Source organism: Ahaetulla prasina, chromosome 4, assembly GCF_028640845.1.
Source record: "Ahaetulla prasina isolate Xishuangbanna chromosome 4, ASM2864084v1, whole genome shotgun sequence".
In the NCBI taxonomy this organism is placed as follows: Eukaryota; Metazoa; Chordata; class Lepidosauria; order Squamata; family Colubridae; genus Ahaetulla; species Ahaetulla prasina.
The window spans coordinates 141842290-141861898 of record NC_080542.1 but is presented as its reverse complement, the minus strand read 5'-3'; the positions used below and the strand labels follow the sequence as shown (position 1 = coordinate 141861898).

General features: G+C 43.2%; 1 protein-coding gene across 12 annotated transcripts in view; it reads right to left on the bottom strand.

The window, feature by feature from the left end:
• Positions 1 to 19609, bottom strand: part of XYLB (xylulokinase) — a 201322-nt gene that overhangs the window by 33227 nt on the left and 148486 nt on the right. For 11 of the 12 annotated variants that reach the window (XM_058184406.1, XM_058184398.1, XM_058184402.1 and 8 more), the window contains one exon: positions 454 to 1474. The exons of the other annotated variant lie outside the window; for it this stretch is intronic. In XM_058184406.1, coding sequence (XP_058040389.1) covers positions 1409 to 1474 — 66 coding nt within the window. In that variant the 3' untranslated portion in view covers positions 454 to 1408. Of the gene's footprint in view, positions 1 to 453; positions 1475 to 19609 lie in introns of those variants that run through there. 12 annotated transcript variants of the gene reach the window in all.

Sequence of the window (19609 nt, the reverse complement as noted above, 5' to 3'; positions counted from 1 at the left end):
AAAAGACAATACGCAGGAAAGATATTTAATTGAATGGAAAAATGGATTGATTATCTACAAAACAGATATCAGATTAAGAAATATCAGATTGTCTTTGAATAATTAGAAAGTTATTTTATGTAATGGGGAGGGGGTTGGGAGACGAAAAGCTTTGGATGTGGTTATTTGGATTGGACTTTACCTTGTGATTGACCCGGGAAGCCGGGGGTGGGGGAGGGAGGGGGGTGTTTTGTTTTGTTTTTTTTTTGGGGAGGGAGGGGGAAAAAAGGGGGAAAATGTTTTTGTTTTTTTTAAAACTCTTTCAATAAAAAAAAAAAAAAAAAAAAAAAAGATTTTGATCCCTGAAACTTATGAACAAATTATGGGTCCAGACAAAGTTTTACTATATGCTTTTGAAAATAATTATACAGTTTTCTGTATAATAAATAAACAGTTTTCTGTAAGAACCAAATTGATTGTTTATTTTAAGTTGTAACAGAAATTGGAGGCTTTATGATTTCAGAAATTCGGCACCAGAGGGGACTAAAGATTCCAGGCATAAAAATTTGGAAAAGATTTTTAAAAAGTGTGAATAGAATAGAATAGAATAGAATAGAATAGAATAGAATTTTTTATTGGTCAAGTGTGATTGGACACATAAGGAACTTGTCTTATTGCATAGGCTCTCAGTGTACATAAAAGAAAAGATACATTCATCAAGAATACTAAGGTACAACACTTAATGATAAACTTGTAAAAGTGAAGATTTATAAAAGACATAAAATGTTACAATATTGGAAATATTCCAGAAAATTTTCAAAAAATAGGGCCAGAAATCAGTAGTTACAATGTCAAAAATGGAGTTTGCTTCTATGGATAGACTATGCCCCCAAAAAATGGCTTTCAATATTCTTCACAGAAAGTATAAGCTCACTGTCTAAAGTTACATATTATTCTGCTTCCTACCGTTTTGTTTTGCTTTTTCATTTCTACACAAAAAGTCAATTATAGGCTTCCAATCACCAATAAATGTAGATAATTAGATTTCTCTAATCAAAGACGTTTCCTCAAAATCTGTCAACTTCACCAACCATAGTGGCTAGTGTTGAATTTTTCTGTGTATATAATCATCTCACTGCAAGAAGCTAAATCAGTTCTCAAAAAGAACAAACATTATCTGATCAGGTAAATCCAAAGCTAATTTGAAATTGCAAAATCCCTGTTTGGAAGTGCTACTAGAGGTATTCATGGATATTGAAGGACCACTTGTGTAGATAGTGATGAACAGAACAAAAACAAAGCATTTATTTCACAGTACTGTTTCAATTACAAAACAAAGGAATGTTTCATACAACTGTGAGTCAAGTTTCTTTCACTCTTCAATATGCTCTTCATTTAAATCAATACTGATAGATTCTCTTTGAAGATACTATTTTGATTTACTCAGCACCTTCTGCTCAAGTTCCACGTATCTTTTAAGTAAAGGTTGGTAGATCTAAAAGAGAAAGGAAATACTATGGGTTAACAACGGCCAGTAATGAATTTGTGTACGATATTGTTCTTATAGATTATTTCATGATCACTGTGGAATATTCCTCATTCGAAAAAGTGACCTATTGAAGGAAAGGAAGAATGTCAGTTACAAAAAAGGATATAGAAGACTATTGCACTGGAACATCTGGAGAACTTCGTAAGTGCCATCAGGCAAACAAAGACAGGCCCATGTTTGCTTTTCCTGGGAGCAGCATCTAATAGGCAGAGGCTCAAGGTTGACTCAGCCTTCCATCCTTCTGACATCAGTTAAATTAGGGCCCAGACTGTTGGGGACAATATGCTGACTCTGTAAACCACTTAGACTGGGCTGTAAAGAACTACGAAGCTGTATATAAGTCTACGTGCTGTTGCTATTGCTATTGCTGATACTGTTTATAAAATTTTGAAATTAAGACCCCTTCAACTTCTTGTGAAATGTCCTGTATACACAAAACAGGGATTGTCCTACCAACTCATCCTTTCATGTGATAATACAAAGTCCAAAGAAGAAATTACAGAGAGCACAACGGCTGAGAATTTACTCCGAGACTGTTATTGGTTGCTCTGCAGTATTTATCCTAAATTTGACAGATGGAGCTACTTAAAAAAAGTATTTCATTTGTCAAACAGAAGAGCTAATAGACATATCAAGATAGGGCAAAAAAAGATTCTAAAATACAGGCACAGAGGTTGACATATAAAATGATCTACTGACCTCTAATTTAATTAGACAAAAGATTCAGTTTTGGAAAAGAGAGGAAGAAGCATTTTTGTCCAAAGACAGTTGGCCACTTGGAAATACAAGTTCTTTCCACAATCCATCCATCATAACTGAAGATAAAACTTGAATTCTGGCCTGAGAAAACTACTAAAGGGCCAAAATGTATTCTTGTTTACAGCCACCCATATTAGATAAAGGAAAAAATATATTCTTTTTCCCCTGCCTTTTGCTTGTAAAAATCTTAACATTTGGGAGAAGATGTCATTATGCATTCAATGTACATTATATGTTAGATTGCCATAATTTAGAAGCGGGATCTCCAAACTTGGCAACTTTAAGACTGATGGACTTCAACTCCCAGAATCCCTCAACCTGCATGGTTGGCTGAGGAATTCTGAGAGTTGAAGTCCATAGTCTTAAAGTTGCCAAGTTTGGAAATCCGATTTAAAATCATGGGTTCATTATGTTAGAAGGAGATCTGGTCCAGATCTCTACAGAGGGATCTTCATATCCTCCAGGACAATCATCCAGGATTCCTCAATTTTTTCTTGAAAACTTCCAATAATGAGACACCCATAACTTCAGGAAGCAGGCTATTCAAAGCTTAGTAGCACTCAACAGTTAAGATGTTTGCCCTTATTTCAAGTCTGAATCTCCCACAAAAAATCTTCTACCTTCTGATCTTATCTTCTATTAGAAAGTCTGGAGTTAGTAGCACGGGCAAAGCTACAGAAGCCAACTGAAAAACAAGCCTGTCAGTAGAGGGCTTTAACTTGGTTAATCAACAACAGATCTGTAGGGTAACTCCTGGGTTTGTTTTTGTTCATGACTTCAATGTGTGTGTAGATCTGGTGGATATTATTGAGAACTCTCTGAAGAAGAGTAGTGAAACAACTAGATTTTGGGTCTTGCACCACTCAGGATAGAAGAAGTGGGATGAGGCTGATCTTGCAGGGGTTTTTTTTGGGGGGGGGGTCTGCTGCAAAGGTGATAGGCAGTGAGTGTCTGTTCACGATGGGGGCCAGAGAGGCTAAGCCAGAGAACCAGCTTGTGAACATCTTACATTGCTAAATAGCAAGGCCCTTTCTTGATTTCCTGGAATTGGTGGTGGACCAACCTCGGTTTTGGAGTACTGTATTTGCTCTTGGGATGGATTCCAGAGAAGTTCAGAAGTTCAATGTCACCATAGGCTTGTCCCATTCAAGAGGTTCTTTTCCTTTATACAAAGGTAAACATACAATGCAGGGCCTTGCTTCTGGATAGAGAGGTCACTTATGTCCCGGTCGTCTCTCATTTGGATTAGTGCAATGCATGGGTACCCTTGAAGAGTATTCAGAGGCTTCAGCTGGTTCAGAATGCAACAGTGCAAACAGTTCTGGAGGCCTCTAGGATGGCATATGTAATAACACTATTATGTGAGCTATACTGTTTGTCGTGCTTCCAGGTCCAATTAGAGATGTTGGTGGTACCTTAATGCCTTAACGGATGTGAGTCCAGGATATCTGAAGAACCGTTTTGTTCCAATGGGATCAGCCCATTCCACTCATCCTGCTGCAAACCCGTCGGCCAATGAATTTTGGTGGGGTCTACGAGAAAAAGTCTAGAGGGACACGGTGGCTCAGGGGCTAGGACGTTGAGCTTGTCGATCGAAAGGTCGGCAGTTCAGCGGTTCAAATCCCTAGTGCTGCCGTGTAATGGGGTGAGCTCCTGTTACTTGTCCCAGCCTCTGCCAACCTAGCAGTTTCGAAAGCACGTAAAAAATGCAAGTAGAAAAAGTAGGGACCACCTTTGGTGGGAAGGTAACAGTGTTCCGTGCGCCTTTGGCGTTGAGTCATGCCGGCCACATGACCACGGAGACGTCTTCGACAGCACTGGCTCTTCGGCTTTGAAACGGAGATGAGCACCGCCCCCTAAAATCGGCAACGACTAGCACGTATGTGTGAGGGGAACCTTTACCTTTACCTAGGAGAAAAATATTTTCTGCCACGGCCCCTAGCCTGTAAAAAAATTTCTTGCTGAAGATGAGATATGTTCCCGGTCTTCCGGAAGAACCTTAAAACCTGGCTCTACTAGTTGTCTTGGGCCCTGATGGGGGTATGCTAGGTTGGGGGTGATTGGTACAGTGAAAGAGAAGGAGCGTCCCACTCTACACGAGATCTTGAGGTTTTCTGCCCCGTATTTTAACTTTTGGAATTTTAGGTGGTTGTTATAATTTTGAATTGTTTTTATATTTTATTTTTATTGCATTGTAAGCTCTCCAGAGCCGCTTTGGATACTGAAGTGGGTGGCACATAAATTTAATAGTACATAAATAAATAAAAATTCATGCATGAGCAGATGACAGCGGATCTGAGATTAGGAGGCAAGAGGGTGAGCTCTTTGTGATGGCCAGATTGTGCCCTGGTTGCTTTGACACTCAACATTATTGACAGCTTCAAGGTGGATGGTCCAATTAAGGTGATTCAGGATCTTTAAGCTGCTCACAAAAGTGTGTATAGTCAAGGCTATGGTTTTCCCAGTTGCAATGTATGGCTGTGAAGGTTGGACCATAAGAAAGGCTGAGCGCCAAAGAATTGAGGCCTTTGAACTCTGGTGCTGGAGAAGACTCCTGCAAGTCCCTTGGACTGCAAGGCGAACAAACAAGTCAGTTCTAGAGGAGATCAACCCTGACTGCTCTTTAGAAGGCCAGATCCTGAAGATGAAACTCAAATACTTTGGCCATCTAATGAGAAAGAAGGACTCACTGGAGAAGAGCCTGATGCTGGGAAAGATTGAGGGCTAAAGAGAAGGGGACGACAGAGAACAAGGTGGCTGGATGGAGTCACTGAAGCAGTAGGCATGAGTTTAAATGGACTCCAGAGGATGGTAGAGGACAAGAAGGCCTGGAAGAACGTTGTCCATGAGGTCGCAATGGGTCGGACACGACTTTGCAACTAACAACAACAAAATAATATGAACACTATTTTGGTCAGTGCTGCAACAACCCTCAACAACTTTCCAGCTACAAATCCAAAGTTCTGGTTTTAACCTATCAACATAGCTTGATATCTACATATCTGGGGATCACCTCCGTCCTGTAGAACAGACCAGATCAGAATGTTTGGCCAGAGCGGGCTGCTGAAATTCCCTGTAAATCAAAGGGAGAGTCTTAAACCTGATATTTTTCATGGTATTTCTACTCTATATCTATACCTTCTCTCTAGAAATCTGAATGATGCTTACCATAGTAACCCTGTGGAGAGCTGGATTATTTTGTGCGGCTTTAAAGAATGAAGAAGAAGGACGCAACTGAATTAGGTCTGTGTCGAGGGTGAAGAAGATTTGAATGTTTCTATGGTTATCCCCCCCACCCCCGCCATTGTATTGGCTTTATAGTCAAGCTCCATAAACTGCCAGGAGTCTTTGGAGACCTGGCAATACAGAAATAACGTAAATACAAGTGTAGTGCAGTGTCTACAGAGATACTCAATCATCCAGGTCATGGTTGTCCCAAAGGTAATTTTCCAACTAGACTTTCTCGGTTCTTTCTGTCCTCAGAAGTTTTTTAGATGAGAAGAGAAATGTTTTCCAGTTGTCTTTTGAAAAGCACCTTTCGGGCAGCGTGATGCAGTATTGGAGCTGCTGCATTAAGTGTGTTGGACACACGGGTTTTTAAAAGTGGGACATAAATCTCATACAGGTAGTCCTTGACTTACGACCATTTGCTTAATGCAGGGGTGAAATGTAAAATTTGTTACTACCTGTTCTGTGGGCGTGGCTTGGGGGGGTAATGTGACTGAGTGGGAGTGGCCAACTTCGCTTCTTTTCTTTTTTTTTTTACTTTTAAAAGCATTTTTTTTTATAACCTCTTTGGCCGAATGCTTAAAAAATGCTTTTAAAAGCCTTTGATGATCAGGCAACTCAGCTGGGATCACCAGAGGGAAAAAAAAGCTTTTAAAGAGTTCTGACGATCCCAGATTCTGACAATCTTTTAAAAGGTTCTGGCGATCAGGCAACTCAGCTGGGATTGGCAGAGGAGCCTTTTAAAAGCATTTTTTTACAATCTCTTCATCTGAAGAGGTTGTAGAAAAAATGCTTTTAAAGGGTTCTGACAATCCCAGCTGAGCCGCGCGATCATCAAAGGCTCTTTTTTTTACTTTTAAAAACATTTTTTTGGTGGAAGAAAAAATGCTTTTTTTTTAAAAAAAAAAAACCTCACTTTAAGTCACTTTAAGTCACTATTAATGCCACTATAGTAGCATCCCCAATGATTTATGTGACCAAAATGTGGGCGTTTGGTAACTAGCATGTATTTACTGTGGTTATGGGACCACCATTTATGAACTTCCCAGCTGGCTCCCAACAAGTAAAGTCAATGAGGGAGGGCAGATTCACTTAAGGACTACCTGATTCACTTAACAACTGAAGTGATTCGCTTAATAACCAGGGCAAAAAGGGTTGCAAAATTGGGTGCCACTCACTTAACAACGGCATCTGACTCCTACTTATGATGGCCGCAGTGTCCCAGTGATCGCCTTTTGCAGCCTTCCCACAAGCAGAGTGAAACTGGGAAGTCCGATTCACTTAACAACCGTTACTAATGTAACAGCTGCAATGATTCACTTAACAACTGTGGAAAGAAAGATCGTAAAATGGGGCAAAATTCACTTAACAGATATATCACTTAACAACGTTAAATTTTGGGCTCAAGTGTGGTCGTAAATCGAGGACTACCTATAGCTACCATCAGACTCCTCAGCATCTCCTCCATGTCCCGTAGACCAAACCCAGAACTTGGCCAAAAGATGTGTTTAGCTGCAGCTATTCTCCGGGGCCGGATGGGGTAGGGAGAGGAGGGGCCGTGTGGCAGGGTGGTCTCTTGCTGGAACCTAGCTTGACTTTTGTCCAGACAAATGAGACCGGCGGCGAAGCATTTTTGTACATTAACAGGGAAGATAAAAATGTCTCCACTGTCCCTATATTAGCAATTCTTTTACAGCTCCATTTTAATGCTTAACTCGGTCAGTTTCTATGGAGATGCGAGTGGTGAGTGGTGGACTTTCGCTCTGGTCTCCTTGTTCTGTGCATCAGCCACTTATTACAGCGAGACGCATTATGGATGGCAAAGGACTTTAAGCTAAGCACACAGTCTGGAGATGATGGCAGGCATCTGGGTAACCTTTGGGTGAAATGCACCATCGTCCCACTCACCGTGGCTCGAAAGCTCTTCAGACCATGTCTGTGCCCACCCACCTCATTCCCCACATATCCGCTCCAGCACTTTGCAAAATCCCATTAGGGCCAACTCAATACTCAGAAACAGACCTAAAAACTTCTGCCGTGAGCCATTATATAAACGGAAGACGACCCTCGACTTAACAACCATTTGATTGTTAAGTCCTTGAAGTAATCACGGCACCGAAAAAAAAGTTATTTGCAAACAGCCCTCGCACTTAGGACACCCCCCCCCACCTCAGCATCCCCAAGGCCACCTGATCAGAATTTGGGCACTTGGCAAGCCGCAGGTATTTATGACGGTTGGCGGCATCCCAGACTCCCGTGTTTGTTTTTTTCCATTTGCGAGAATCTCTGACAAGTGAAGTCCATTGGGAAAGCTGGGTCCGCTTAATAACTTCGGTGACTTAACTTGAGAACCACGGTGAAAAAGGTTGCCAAATTGGGTGTGACTCACTTACTGACTGCCGTGCTTCGTGATGCAAGTCCTAGCGGTGGTCCTAAGTTGAGGACGGCCTGTAGCACAAGGCGAGCAACAAGTGGGAAGCCAGGAGAGCAGAGGGTCACGGTACATGCCTTGGGCAGAGTTCAGAGTGGCGCAGCGGTTAGAATGCAGAATTGCAGGCGAACTCTGCCCACTGTCAGGAGTCCGATCCTGATCGGCTCAAGGTTGACTCAGCCTTCCATCCTTCCGAGGTGGGTAAAATGAGGACCCCGACTGTTGGGGGCAAGAGGCTGACTGTGTACATTGCTCAGAGGCTGCTGTAAAGCACTGTGAAGTGGTATATAGGTTTGAGTGTCGTTGCTATCTTGGTAACTCTTAGATTTCCTTCACATGGGGAGACTCCCAAACTATTTTAGGGGGTGTTTCCAGGGCCCATTTGCAACAAGATGCTGGGGAGGATCTATAGGGACCGTCCAAAAAATTAACATGGCAGCCACAACTGAGCAATCAAGTTATAGGTGCTATCTTGATTTTTGTGAAAATCCTTAGAGAGTCTGTCCCAAACACCCTGCATAAGCTTGCTAGATTCCTTCCTAGGATTCACATCCTCCGATGTGTCATTTAAGTGTCATATTCCCCCCTCCCAATGAAATATTTTTATTCAAGGAAGGCAGATGACAATCTATATGAGGCAAACAGGAGAGGCCTTATCCCAATAGCACCAGTTTTTCCTTTTCCTCAGGTCTGTTGGGTCCAAGCGTTTCTGGAAAATATCAAACCCAGCAATATTTCAGAGAGAAAAGGGAGGAAGGGGGAGAGAAGGAAGAAAGGCAGACAGAGATGGGGAGGGAGGGAGGGAGGGAGGGAGGGAGGGAGGGAAGGAAGGAAGGAAGGAAGGAAGGAAGGAAGGAAGGAAGGAAGGAAGGAAGGAAGGAAGGAAGGAAGGAAGGAGAAAAGGAGGGAGGATAGATTTTTTTTAATTTGAATTTATATCCCACCCTTCTCCGAAGACTCAGGGCGGCTTACACTGTGTCAAGCAATAGTCTTCATCCATTTGTATATTATATGCAAAGTCAACTTATTACCCTCAACAATCTGGGTCCTCATTTTACCTACCTTATAAAGGATGGAAGGCTGAGTCAACCTTGGGCCTGGTGGGATTTGAACTTGCAGTAATTGCAAGCAGCTGTGTTAATAACAGACAGAGTCTGCTGAGCCACCAGAGGCCTAATAAAGAAAGGGAGGGAAGGAAGGAAGGGTAGATTAAGGGAGGGAGGGAGGAAGGAAGGAAGGAAGGGTAGATGAAGAGAGGGAGGGAGGGAGGGAGGAAGGAAGGAAGGAAGGAAGGAAGAAGAAAAGGAGGGAGGGAGGATAGATAAAGAAAGGGAGGGAAAGAGGGAGGGAGGGAAGGAAGGAAGGAAGGAAAGAAGGGTAGATTAAGAGAGGGAGGGAGGGAGGAAGGAAGGAAGAAAGGAAGGAAGGAAGGAAGGAAGGAAGGAAGAAAAAAGGAGGGAGGGAGGATAGATAAAGAAAGGGAGGGAAAGAGGGAGGGAGGGAAGGAAGGAAGGAAGGAAAGAAGGGTAGATTAAGAGAGGGAGGAAGGAAGGAAGGGTAAATGAAGAGAGGGAGGGAGGGAGGGAGGGAGGGAGGGAGGGAGGGAGGAAGGAAGGAAGGAAGGAAGGAAGGAAGGAAGGAAGGAAGGAAGGAAGGAAGGAAGGAAGGAGAAGAACTAAAGAATGGAAACTTCAGGCATTGGAAACCTAAACAAAAACATCACTAAAAAAACATAAATTGCCATCCTGAAACTCCCATATTTTCCTTGCCAATTTTAATGCACTGGATTCATTCTTCCCAAGCTTTTTGGTATGTGGGGCCTGAGTCCCTTGACCCAGTCGGACAAAAACAGTTGCTGGGAAGTCTTCCTGTTCTGACTTTTGACCAAGATGGGCCGCAACAAGATATAATGGCCAATTTCACTGCTTCTGAATTCTATCCTCTGATGTCCATTGGGGGGAGGGGGGGGGAGGAAGCAGGGAGAGTGTTCATATTTCTGCGGACAGTGACCCATCTGGTCACTCACTTAAGAGTCATCAGTTAGCCTACAGACCCTGGGGGTCACATTCCTCCAAATGCAATTGCTGAGAAGGGATAACACATTTTTTTTTGCCAAGTTGAGCTGAGAAAAATAAATAAAATGTAGCAGATAAGTACGAAAATAAGTAAAAGGCCAGGAAAGTAAACAATAGCAGAAAAAAACAGAAAAGAGGAAGTTTGAGGGGCTGCCACGAAAAAGAGGGGGTCCACCTATTCTCCAAAGCACCTAAAGGCAGGACAACAAGCGACGGATGGAAACTAATCAAGGAGAGAACCGATCTAGAACCAAAGAGGCATTTCCTGACAGCGAGGAGAATTAGCCAGTGGAACGGCTCGCCTCCAGAAATGGTGGGTGCCCCAAAACAGGAAGCTTTCAAGAAGAGACTGGACATCCATTTGTCTGAAATGGTATAGGGTCTCCTGCTTCAGCAAGGGGTTGGACTGGAAGATCTCCAAGGTCCCTTCCAACCAGTGGTGAAATCCACCAAGGTTTGCCACCAGTTTGCTGAGCAGGCATGCGGGTGCGTGCCAAATGCACGCTTCACACAGAAAAAGAAGGCTTAAGAAGGTAAGTAGAACAGTGAGGGGAGGGGAATAGCTGTGCTGCATGATTTAGATTCGCTAAAAAGCAGGATTTCCTGCTTTCTTTCTTTTTTTTTATTCAAAACGTTTTATAAAAAAAAATATCCCCCCCTTTTCCCCCAACCCCCCTCCCTTCACTAAACCCTCCCCCCTCCCCCCTGACTTCCCGGATGAAGCACAAGGTATAGTTAAAAATAAAACAAACATATGCTAAGAAAATTTTCCCCCAAAACTATTATACCAATTTTCCCTTTCTAGCTCTGGCTTCCTCCTAACACATCCAAAATCCTTCAAGAAGAAAAATATATATATATAAAAAATAAGAAAAATAAGAATTAAGAATAACAAAATATATAAATCAATAAAACAAATTAATCCTAAAGTATATAAAATCAACTAAAACATAAAAATGCAATCCAGTTCATAAAATATCTCCCTTATAGCTTCTATAACCATATAATTTCCCCCCCCCAGGTCTTCCTTACATAAACTCTTTCAAAAATATTCTATTCAAGATACAATACAACATATTATAAAATTTCAATACCAAGCGTTACAGTAACTATTCAAGTGGTCCTGGTCATTGTCTTTCGGGGACAATAATATTTTTGTCTATTAATAATTCAAAGAATAATACTTTTGTCTCTTGCCATTTTTTTTGATGCATTAATCTCTGTCTTTCCTTCATTTCTCGATTTCCTGCTTTCTATATATCGCATGGCACAGCTGATCATTGGAAATACCGGTTCAGAAGAACCGGTATATTTTATTACTACCAGTTCGCCCAAACTGGTATCTTTTGTTCATACCGGTTCGCTCGAACCGGTATGAATAGTAGCCTTCCATCCCTGCTTCCAACTCCAACATGTTCTATATTCTAAGTATAGGTGTTTCTTGAATTACAACCACAATTGTAATTTTGTTACTAAATGGTTGACAAGTAACTTGTACCCAATTTTACTACCTTTTTTCCCCAGGGTTGTTAAGCAAATCAATGCAGTTGTTAAGTGAAACACATGATTGTTAAGTGAATTTGTCTGGCTCCATTGACACTGTTGGTCAGAAATTGGCTGGAAAGGTTACAAATGGCATTCGAATGATCCCAGGATGCTGGAATTGTCATAGATACATGTCATTTGACAAGCACCTGAGTTTTGTTCATGTGATAATAGGGATGCTGCAATGGTTGTAAGAGGGAGGACTAGGCATGTCACTTTTTTAGTGCTGTTGTAAATTTGAGCAGTCACTAAATGAAGACTACCTTAATCAGCCCTGTAAGATAGTTGTATATTTGAGATGGGCAGTTACATAAATTTGAAAAAAATAAATAAAGTAATGTCAAATATAGGTCAGCATTGTTTTCACTCTCAACAGCTGTAGTTTAACAGAATCTTGCAAATCTGAATGTATTTCTCTCGTCCTCTCCTTATCTTGTGTGAATTATGAAGAGGTCTGTCTGAGACATTTTTTAAGGCACTTCCTTAGTCCCATCTCCAACTCTACTTATTTAGCCCCTGCCTTGAGAGTGTCAATTAAGGCCTCTCCTTCTTCCCATAGGAAAAGGGGTGGGGGTGGGAGTAGGGGTAAAGGAGGGACAAGAAAACAGAAAGAGACAAGGTTAGGAAAAGACGAGGGGATGGAGGAGGAGGGGGGAAGAGAAGAAGGAAAAGGAAAAAATAGAAATAGAAGAAAAAGGGGGAAAGGGAGAAGAAAAAAGAGAAACAGAAGAAGGCAGAGGAGAAAAAGAGGAAGAAAAGGAGGAGAAGGAAAAGGAGAAGAAAGCAAGAAAAGGCAGAGGAGGAGAAAGAGGAGAAAGAGAAGAAGAAAGAGGAAGAAAGGGAAGGGAGGCAAAGGAGAAGAAGGAAAAAGAGCCGCGGTGTGGCTCAGGCTGTAAGAAGCCTGTTATTAAAACACAGCTGCTTGCAATTACTGCAGGTTCAAGTCCCACCCAGCCCAAGGTTGACTCAGCCTTCCATCCTTTATAAGGGAGGTAAAATGAGGACCCAGATTGTTGGGGGGGGGCAATAAGTTGACTTTGTAAAATATACAAATAGAATGAGACTATTGCCTTACACACTGTAAGCCGCCCTGAGTCTTCGGAGAAGGGCGGGATATAAATGTAAATAAAAATTAAAAAAGGAAAAATAGAAGAAAGAAGGAGGAGGAGGAGAAGAAAAAGAGGAGGAGAAGGAGAAGGCACCGAAAAAAGAGGAGAAGGAAGAGGAGGAAGAGAAGGAGAAAAAAGGAGGCAGAGGAGGAGAAAGAGGAGAAAGAGAAGAAGAAAGAGGAAGAAAGGGAAGGGAGGCAAAGGAGAAGAAGGAAAAAGAGCCGCGGTGTGGCTCAGGCTGTAAGAAGCCTGTTATTAAAACACATCTGCCTGCAATTACTGCAGGTTCAAGTCCCACCAGGCCCAAGGTTGACTCAGCCTTCCACCCTTTATAAGGGAGGTAAAATGAGGACCCAGATTGTTGGGGGGGCAATAAGTTGACTTTGTAAAATATACAAATAGAATGAGACTATTGCCTTACACACTGTAAGCCGCCCTGAGTCTTCGGAGAAGGGCGGGGTATAAATGTAAATAAAATTTTAAAAAAGGAAAAATAGAAGAAAGAAGGAGGAGGAGGAGAAGAAAAAGAGGAGGAGAAGGAGAAGGCACCGAAAAAAGAGGAGAAGGAAGAGGAGGAAGAGAAGGAGAAAAAAGGAGGCAGAGCAGGAGAAGGAAGAGAAGCAGAAGGAAAAAAATAGGAAAAAAGAAGAGAAAAAAGAAGAAGGAAAAGAGAGAGAAGGGAAAAAAACACATCCCTCAAGTCTCCCCAGAAATAATAATAATAATAATAATAATAATAATAATAATAATAATAATAATAATAATAATAATAATAATAATAATAATAATAATAATAATAATAGAGGTTCCATGAAATCCTGACCTCATTTGCACACAAGACATGACTGTATCCACTTTGCATCATTGGCCACCATGTTCCTTGCACAGCTTCTCAATGGGGCCTTGTCCCTCAATCGCCAAAATTGTCCACCCGTTCTCCACCCACAAAACAAAGAAAAGCGCTGCACAAAACTGAGACCCAGAAGACAGAAAAGGCTCCAAGTTCCTGACTATCCTAACAAACCTTCCCATCCTCCCAGCCGAGTAGGACATCTTATTTTCCTTGGAAATATATATATATATATATATATTGCAACCAGCAAACTACCGAACAAGCACTTATGGCTACATTAAGAGCATCAATATGTCAGGCAAAAATAGCTCTTTTATTTACTGAAATATCTACAGTCAAGCCTCACTAATTCTCACTTTGATTATCTGCAGCCTTGATAAAGTCAGCTTGCTCTGTTCCAACTGAGATTTAATAGAATGGCCTCCCCTATAGCTGAAAGCAAATTTGCTGCCAAAATTGCAAGCTCCGTGTTCCTTCTTGGCTGCAAATCTTATTAGTAGCATTATTGTTTTTACAACTGAAAAGCAAAGAAAGAGAGAGAGAGAGAGAAGGGGCCTTATTATGACACCTTTATATATGGGCGTACACGGGAGACACTGGAGTGATCCACTGGGCTTTAAATTAAAAGTGTCAGATGAAACGAACAGCTACATTTAAGGCTACAGCGTTTTTGACTTTTATTGGACTTGACTGCTCAACTTGCTAATTTGCAAAATTCTAGCCTCTGCTGCAACGGCCATTAGCATGAATAACTGATGCTTGGCTTTGGTTTCAAATCCATGCGACCGTGGAAAGGAAATAAAAGTTTTTTGTTGTTGCTGTTGTTGTTATTGGTGTTAAATCTCCTCTAAACATTCACGTCTTCTAGTGTGGCGGAGTGCCCTGGGAGCAGGGTTCAAAACACCTGGCACCTGCACCTGGCCCCGCCCCTTTTTAAGATGCGTTGAGGCAGGTGATGAGATAGATGCCACTGCCATGTTGATGGTTTTTGACCTCCCTAGCCAAGCCACCCCATTATGGCCTCATGCCATAGGTTCCATTATGTAGCTTAGAATTCAATATTCAAATCCTTGAAGGGTGATCCCCAGGAAGAGGGTGGTCGATTTATTTATTTATTAGATTTCTAGACCACCCTTCTCCCGAAGGACTCAGGGCGGTGTACAGCCTTATTAAAACACATAGGTACACAATACAAACCCCAAATTTGCAATACATTTAAAATGAAATATTTAACCGGCCAATTTAAAACTAAAATGGTCAAAAGACCGATATAAAACCCTAAAATATAAAATTATAAATAGATAATACAATTTAAAATTCAATTAAAATTAAGTTAAACTAAAATATTGAATTAAAATAATATTAAGGCTAGTCCCGCCCGATGGAATAGCAGGGTCTTCAGTTCCCGCTTGAAGGTACGGAGGTCGGGAAGTTGGCGTAACCCTGGAGGGAACTCATTCCATAGGGTCGGTGTTGCCACAGAGAAGGCTCTCCCCCTGGGGGTCACCAGCCGGCACTGTTTGGCTGATGGCACCCGGAGCAGGCCCGCTCTGTGGGAGCGCACAGGTCGTTGGGAGGCTATCGGTGGCAGAAGGCGGTCTTGTAAATAGCCCGGTCCTAAGCCATAGAGCGCTTATGGACTGATTATCCATACCATCTGAACGAAAGAATTGGGACTAGAGAGTAAAACTTTTACATGAGAAGACTTGGAATAAGGGAAGAATGTCCCAACCGTGAGAGCTATTAATCAATGGGAACATTTGCCTCTTCCAGTTATCAATGTCCCTCACTGAAGGTTTTCAATCCAATGTATGGAGAGATATGAGGATCTTGATTGGAACTATATTAGAAGGTCTCCAAGTGTTGTGTCTGCAACCCCCCCCCAGCCGGGCCTCCTGCCAGAAAGTGACGGCAAGTGAGGGGGAAGGGCCATCAGGACTTACCTCTGGAGCACTGGCTTCCCTGGCTCAGCTCCAGGAGCCAGAGGCAGGCCAGATGGAGGAGATAATGAGGCCTCCGTCCCCTGATTCTTCCCCCCAGGCCACGCCTCCAGACCCGGCTGATGGCAATCAGGCCTGGCTGGACCCTAGGTTTCGTAGGCAGGAGAGGCGGGAACAACAGAAGCAGGGGTGGGGCAGGCCTAGGAAGTGCTAAGTCACGGAGCCACACCCCACAGAGTATAAAGGCAGACCTGGCTGCTCTTCTGCTCTGTGACGAGCAAAAATTGAGCTGAATTATTTGACTCGGGGAGAAGTGAGCTGAACTCTTTGACTCTTGGAGAATTGAGCTGAACATTCAGCCTGGACTGCTGACTTCCTGGTTGCCTGGCAACCCCAAGATAAAAGGGAGACTTTGGCAGGCAGCTGCAGATTCCCTGCCAGGACTGACAGCAGCCATGAACTCAATTACTGGCTTATTTAGCCAGCTCGCATGGCTGAGACTGGGAGGGGACAGAACACCAAAGTTCCACCTCTGTCATTCTCTGAAACTATGAAAAGTAGTTTCAGGTGTGATGGATGCACCTACCAGATTTCCCCAAAAATAAGACCCAACTGGAAAATAAACCCAAACTTGATTTTTCAGGCTGCTTGTAATATAAGCCTGACCCCCCCCCAAATAAGCCCCAGTTGAGCTTGCCAGTCAAACGCATTTACCGTGTTTGCCCAAAAATAAAACCCAGTCTTATGTTTTTGAGGGCTCCACAACAATCACTAGGGCTTATTTTAGGGAAATATGATTTTCGGGTTGTATTTCCCTGAAATACGGGGCGTCCTACCTCCAATGTCCACATAAGAAGTGGTAAGCGCATGGGCACCGATGGTATCCAGCAGTAGCTACAGCCCACTGGTCCCTTGGTTGGTGCACTCTGGTGTTGTGCAGCTCAAGCAGCGCAGGTGAGTTGATTCTCTGTCCAAGCATCAGTCAGAGGCAGAGGCGCAAGCGGGGAGGCAGGCAATCTGGATGCACCGCAATGGCCGAGGGAAAGCTGAGGGTTGGTGAGCCAGAATGGGCAGGCGACCACAGGAGGCTCGACTTCACGCGGTGGCACCAGCAGCAGACAGAGGCACAGGTGTGGGACGGAAGGCAGGTGATCCTGACTCCTGACGTGCCGCGCAGGCTGCAGGCAAGCCACGAGACTCAAAGACGAGCCTCCCGTGGCCAGCCACCCACTTCAGCCCACCAACTCTCGGCTTTCCTGCGGCCCACGCAGCACGTCCGGATCAACTTGCCTTCCCCCCAGTGCCTCTGCCTCTGTCTACTACTGGTGCTGCCACGTGAAGATGAGCCTCCTGTGGTTGGCCGCCACTGCAGCCCACCGACTCAGCTTTCCCGTGGCACATCCAGATCGCATGCCTCCTCCCCGCCTGATGCTTGGATAGGTAATCAACTCACCTGTACTGCGCGGGCTGCATCTGCTGCCGGACACTGTCAGCTCATGTGTGCTCGCTGCCTCCTATGCTGGCCACACCCAACCCCCTTTATTTATTTGGGTAAGGTTTATATTAGGCGCACAATTAAAAATCAGGCTAGGTCTTATTTTCGGAAAAAACACGGTAGTACCTTATTTCCTCAAAAACAAGACCTAACCAGAATACAATCTGTAATGTATCTTTTGGAGCAAAAATTAATATAAGACCCCGTCTTATTTTCAGGAAAACATAGTACATCCTTTACTTACAATTAGGCCAAAAATTTCTGCCACTAAGCAAGGCAGCTCTTAAGTAAATTTTGCCCCAATTTTATGATCTTTTTTTGTCAGTTGTTAAGTGAATCACTGCGGTTGTTAAGTGAACCATACACTCATTAAGCAAATCTGGCTTCTCACATTGATTTTGCATGTTAAAGGCCAGCTGGGAAATGGTGATCACATGATCAGTGGGATGCTGCAATGGTCATTAGTGTGAAAACCAGTAACTCACTTTTTTCAGTGCCTTTGCAACTTCAGTCACTAAACAAATGGTTGTAAATCGAAGGCTATCTGTACTCATTTGCCGAGTCCTTTGATTGCTCAGAGGTGGGAAAGAAGGGGAAGCATATATAAAATGAATGAGAAGGAAGGAAGGGCAGGAATTTAAAGCTTTAGCCCTATTCACATTTCGCATTAACCAAGTTGGCATTCACATCTGAACAAACAAGAAAATTATTGTGCTTGTTAAAGTTGTTAGAGGCCATTTTGTAGGGCCTGTGACTTGTGTGCATGTATATGTACGTGCACCTTTTGGCTTAATTAACCAACAAGCCAAGCATCTCCAGCTTTAATAGATTGCTAAACTACTCCAGCATTTTAATGTGGCCATAATGGCTTCTTACTGTCTGTTAGCACATACTTAGTGTTATAAAATCTCCCGAGTTATTTCAGTCATGCCCACTGCTCTGGATTAATCTTCCTTTTCTAAAAGAAATACTTCCAAATCTTCCTTTCTCTACTCTTAATGGGGCGGGGGGAGGTGGGGGAAGGACCATAGAGAGTGAGAACTTTGACAGATTTCCTGGAACAAAATGCAGAAAACTTCATGGGCTCAGCTGGCCATTCCAACCTCGCCTAGATGGATAATGAGCAAAAGTTAATTACCATCCGATGGCCTTTTTAACACCCTATTCATTTCCAGCTGATGGGAAGAAGGATCAGCTGCTTCGGGCCAGCTCTTCCAAACCTACATCATCGTCATCGTGATAAATGTGGGCCTTCAGCAAGAATCCCAGTCACAAAAGACAGTCTTCTTCTGCTTAGCTGGTAAAACTCTCCACAGCTTTATATCTGTGATGGGAGAAGGTTGCTCAACCATTTGATGTCCAGATGTTGTGTCTCTTGTTGGGACCTGTGTTGACTAAGACCAGTAGGAGCTGGACACCAACTCCCACTCCCACTCGCAACAAGACAAAGATTTAAAACACTTTCGCTCATACACAACCCCCTTGTTGTGATCTGTCAGCAGTCTAAGGAGCTGCCAACGGAGTCGGACAGTGATGAGGCTGAGGTGAGGCCAGGGCGATCGGGAAGTGAGGTGCAGACTCCAGAGCCTCCAGAGACTGACAGTAGTGAGGCAGAGGAACAGGAGGAGCCTGTTCCTAATGCATTCATGAGAAGAGCTGCCAGAAGGCAAGAACAGTTCAAGCAGAGAGGACAACTCGGGAATAGGGCCAAGAGATGACTGGCCCCTCCCATAAGGCTTAAAACAGACCAGCAGCGGAGTTTCAGCTTTGCCGGAAAACAACGTTGTAGCTGCGTCTTCTGCTTCTTTGTTTTTGTGGCTTCTGGACATTTGCCAGGAAAGGCCTTTGGCAGTTTGCCTAATTGGACTAAGGTTTGGGAGACAACTGAGGAATTTGTGTTGGGAGGCAATTTTTTTACTTTGAGTTGAACGACGCTGGGAATGAAGTAATTCCCAGCTGTTCGAATAAAGTTTGTTTTTCCACAGACTAAGTTTATGACTACCTACTTGGGCCTGGGTCACAACACCCCTCTCTGCAAGATCAGCAGGCGATGGGCACATGTGGATGAGTTGTGAACAGGTAAGATCCACCTCACATGGTGCTAGGCAGCACCAAAGAGATTGGAGGGAAAGGAATATGGCCAGCAAGTATCCCTCGAAGTGCCTGCTGCAATCTCACAATCGAGAGTTGCCTGTGTGTAGTAGTACTCAAACTGTTGGAGGAATACAATCCGTTATCAGATTGGTCCATTACCAAAAGAATCGACAGATGGAAACTCCTAGAAAATTCCGTCTAGCCACTGCAGAATAAAAGTAAGAGGAGGTGGTATAAAAACTGAATATGTTTAAGTCAAAGCTCGAGGTTGACTCAGCCTTCCATCCTTCCAAAGTGGGTAAAATGAGAACCCAAAATTGTTGGGGGCAAATACGCTGACTCTATAAACCGCTTAGAGAGGGCTGTAAAAGCACTAGGAAGCAGCATATAAGTCTAAGTGCCATTGCTATTGCTATTTTACACAATATGGGTTTTATTTTAGATGTGTAGCAATTGCTGGTATTCTTTCATTGCAGGAGGTCCTCAACTTACAACCATTCGTTGAGTGACCACTCAAAGTTACAACGGCATCGAAGAAAGTAGCTTATGAAC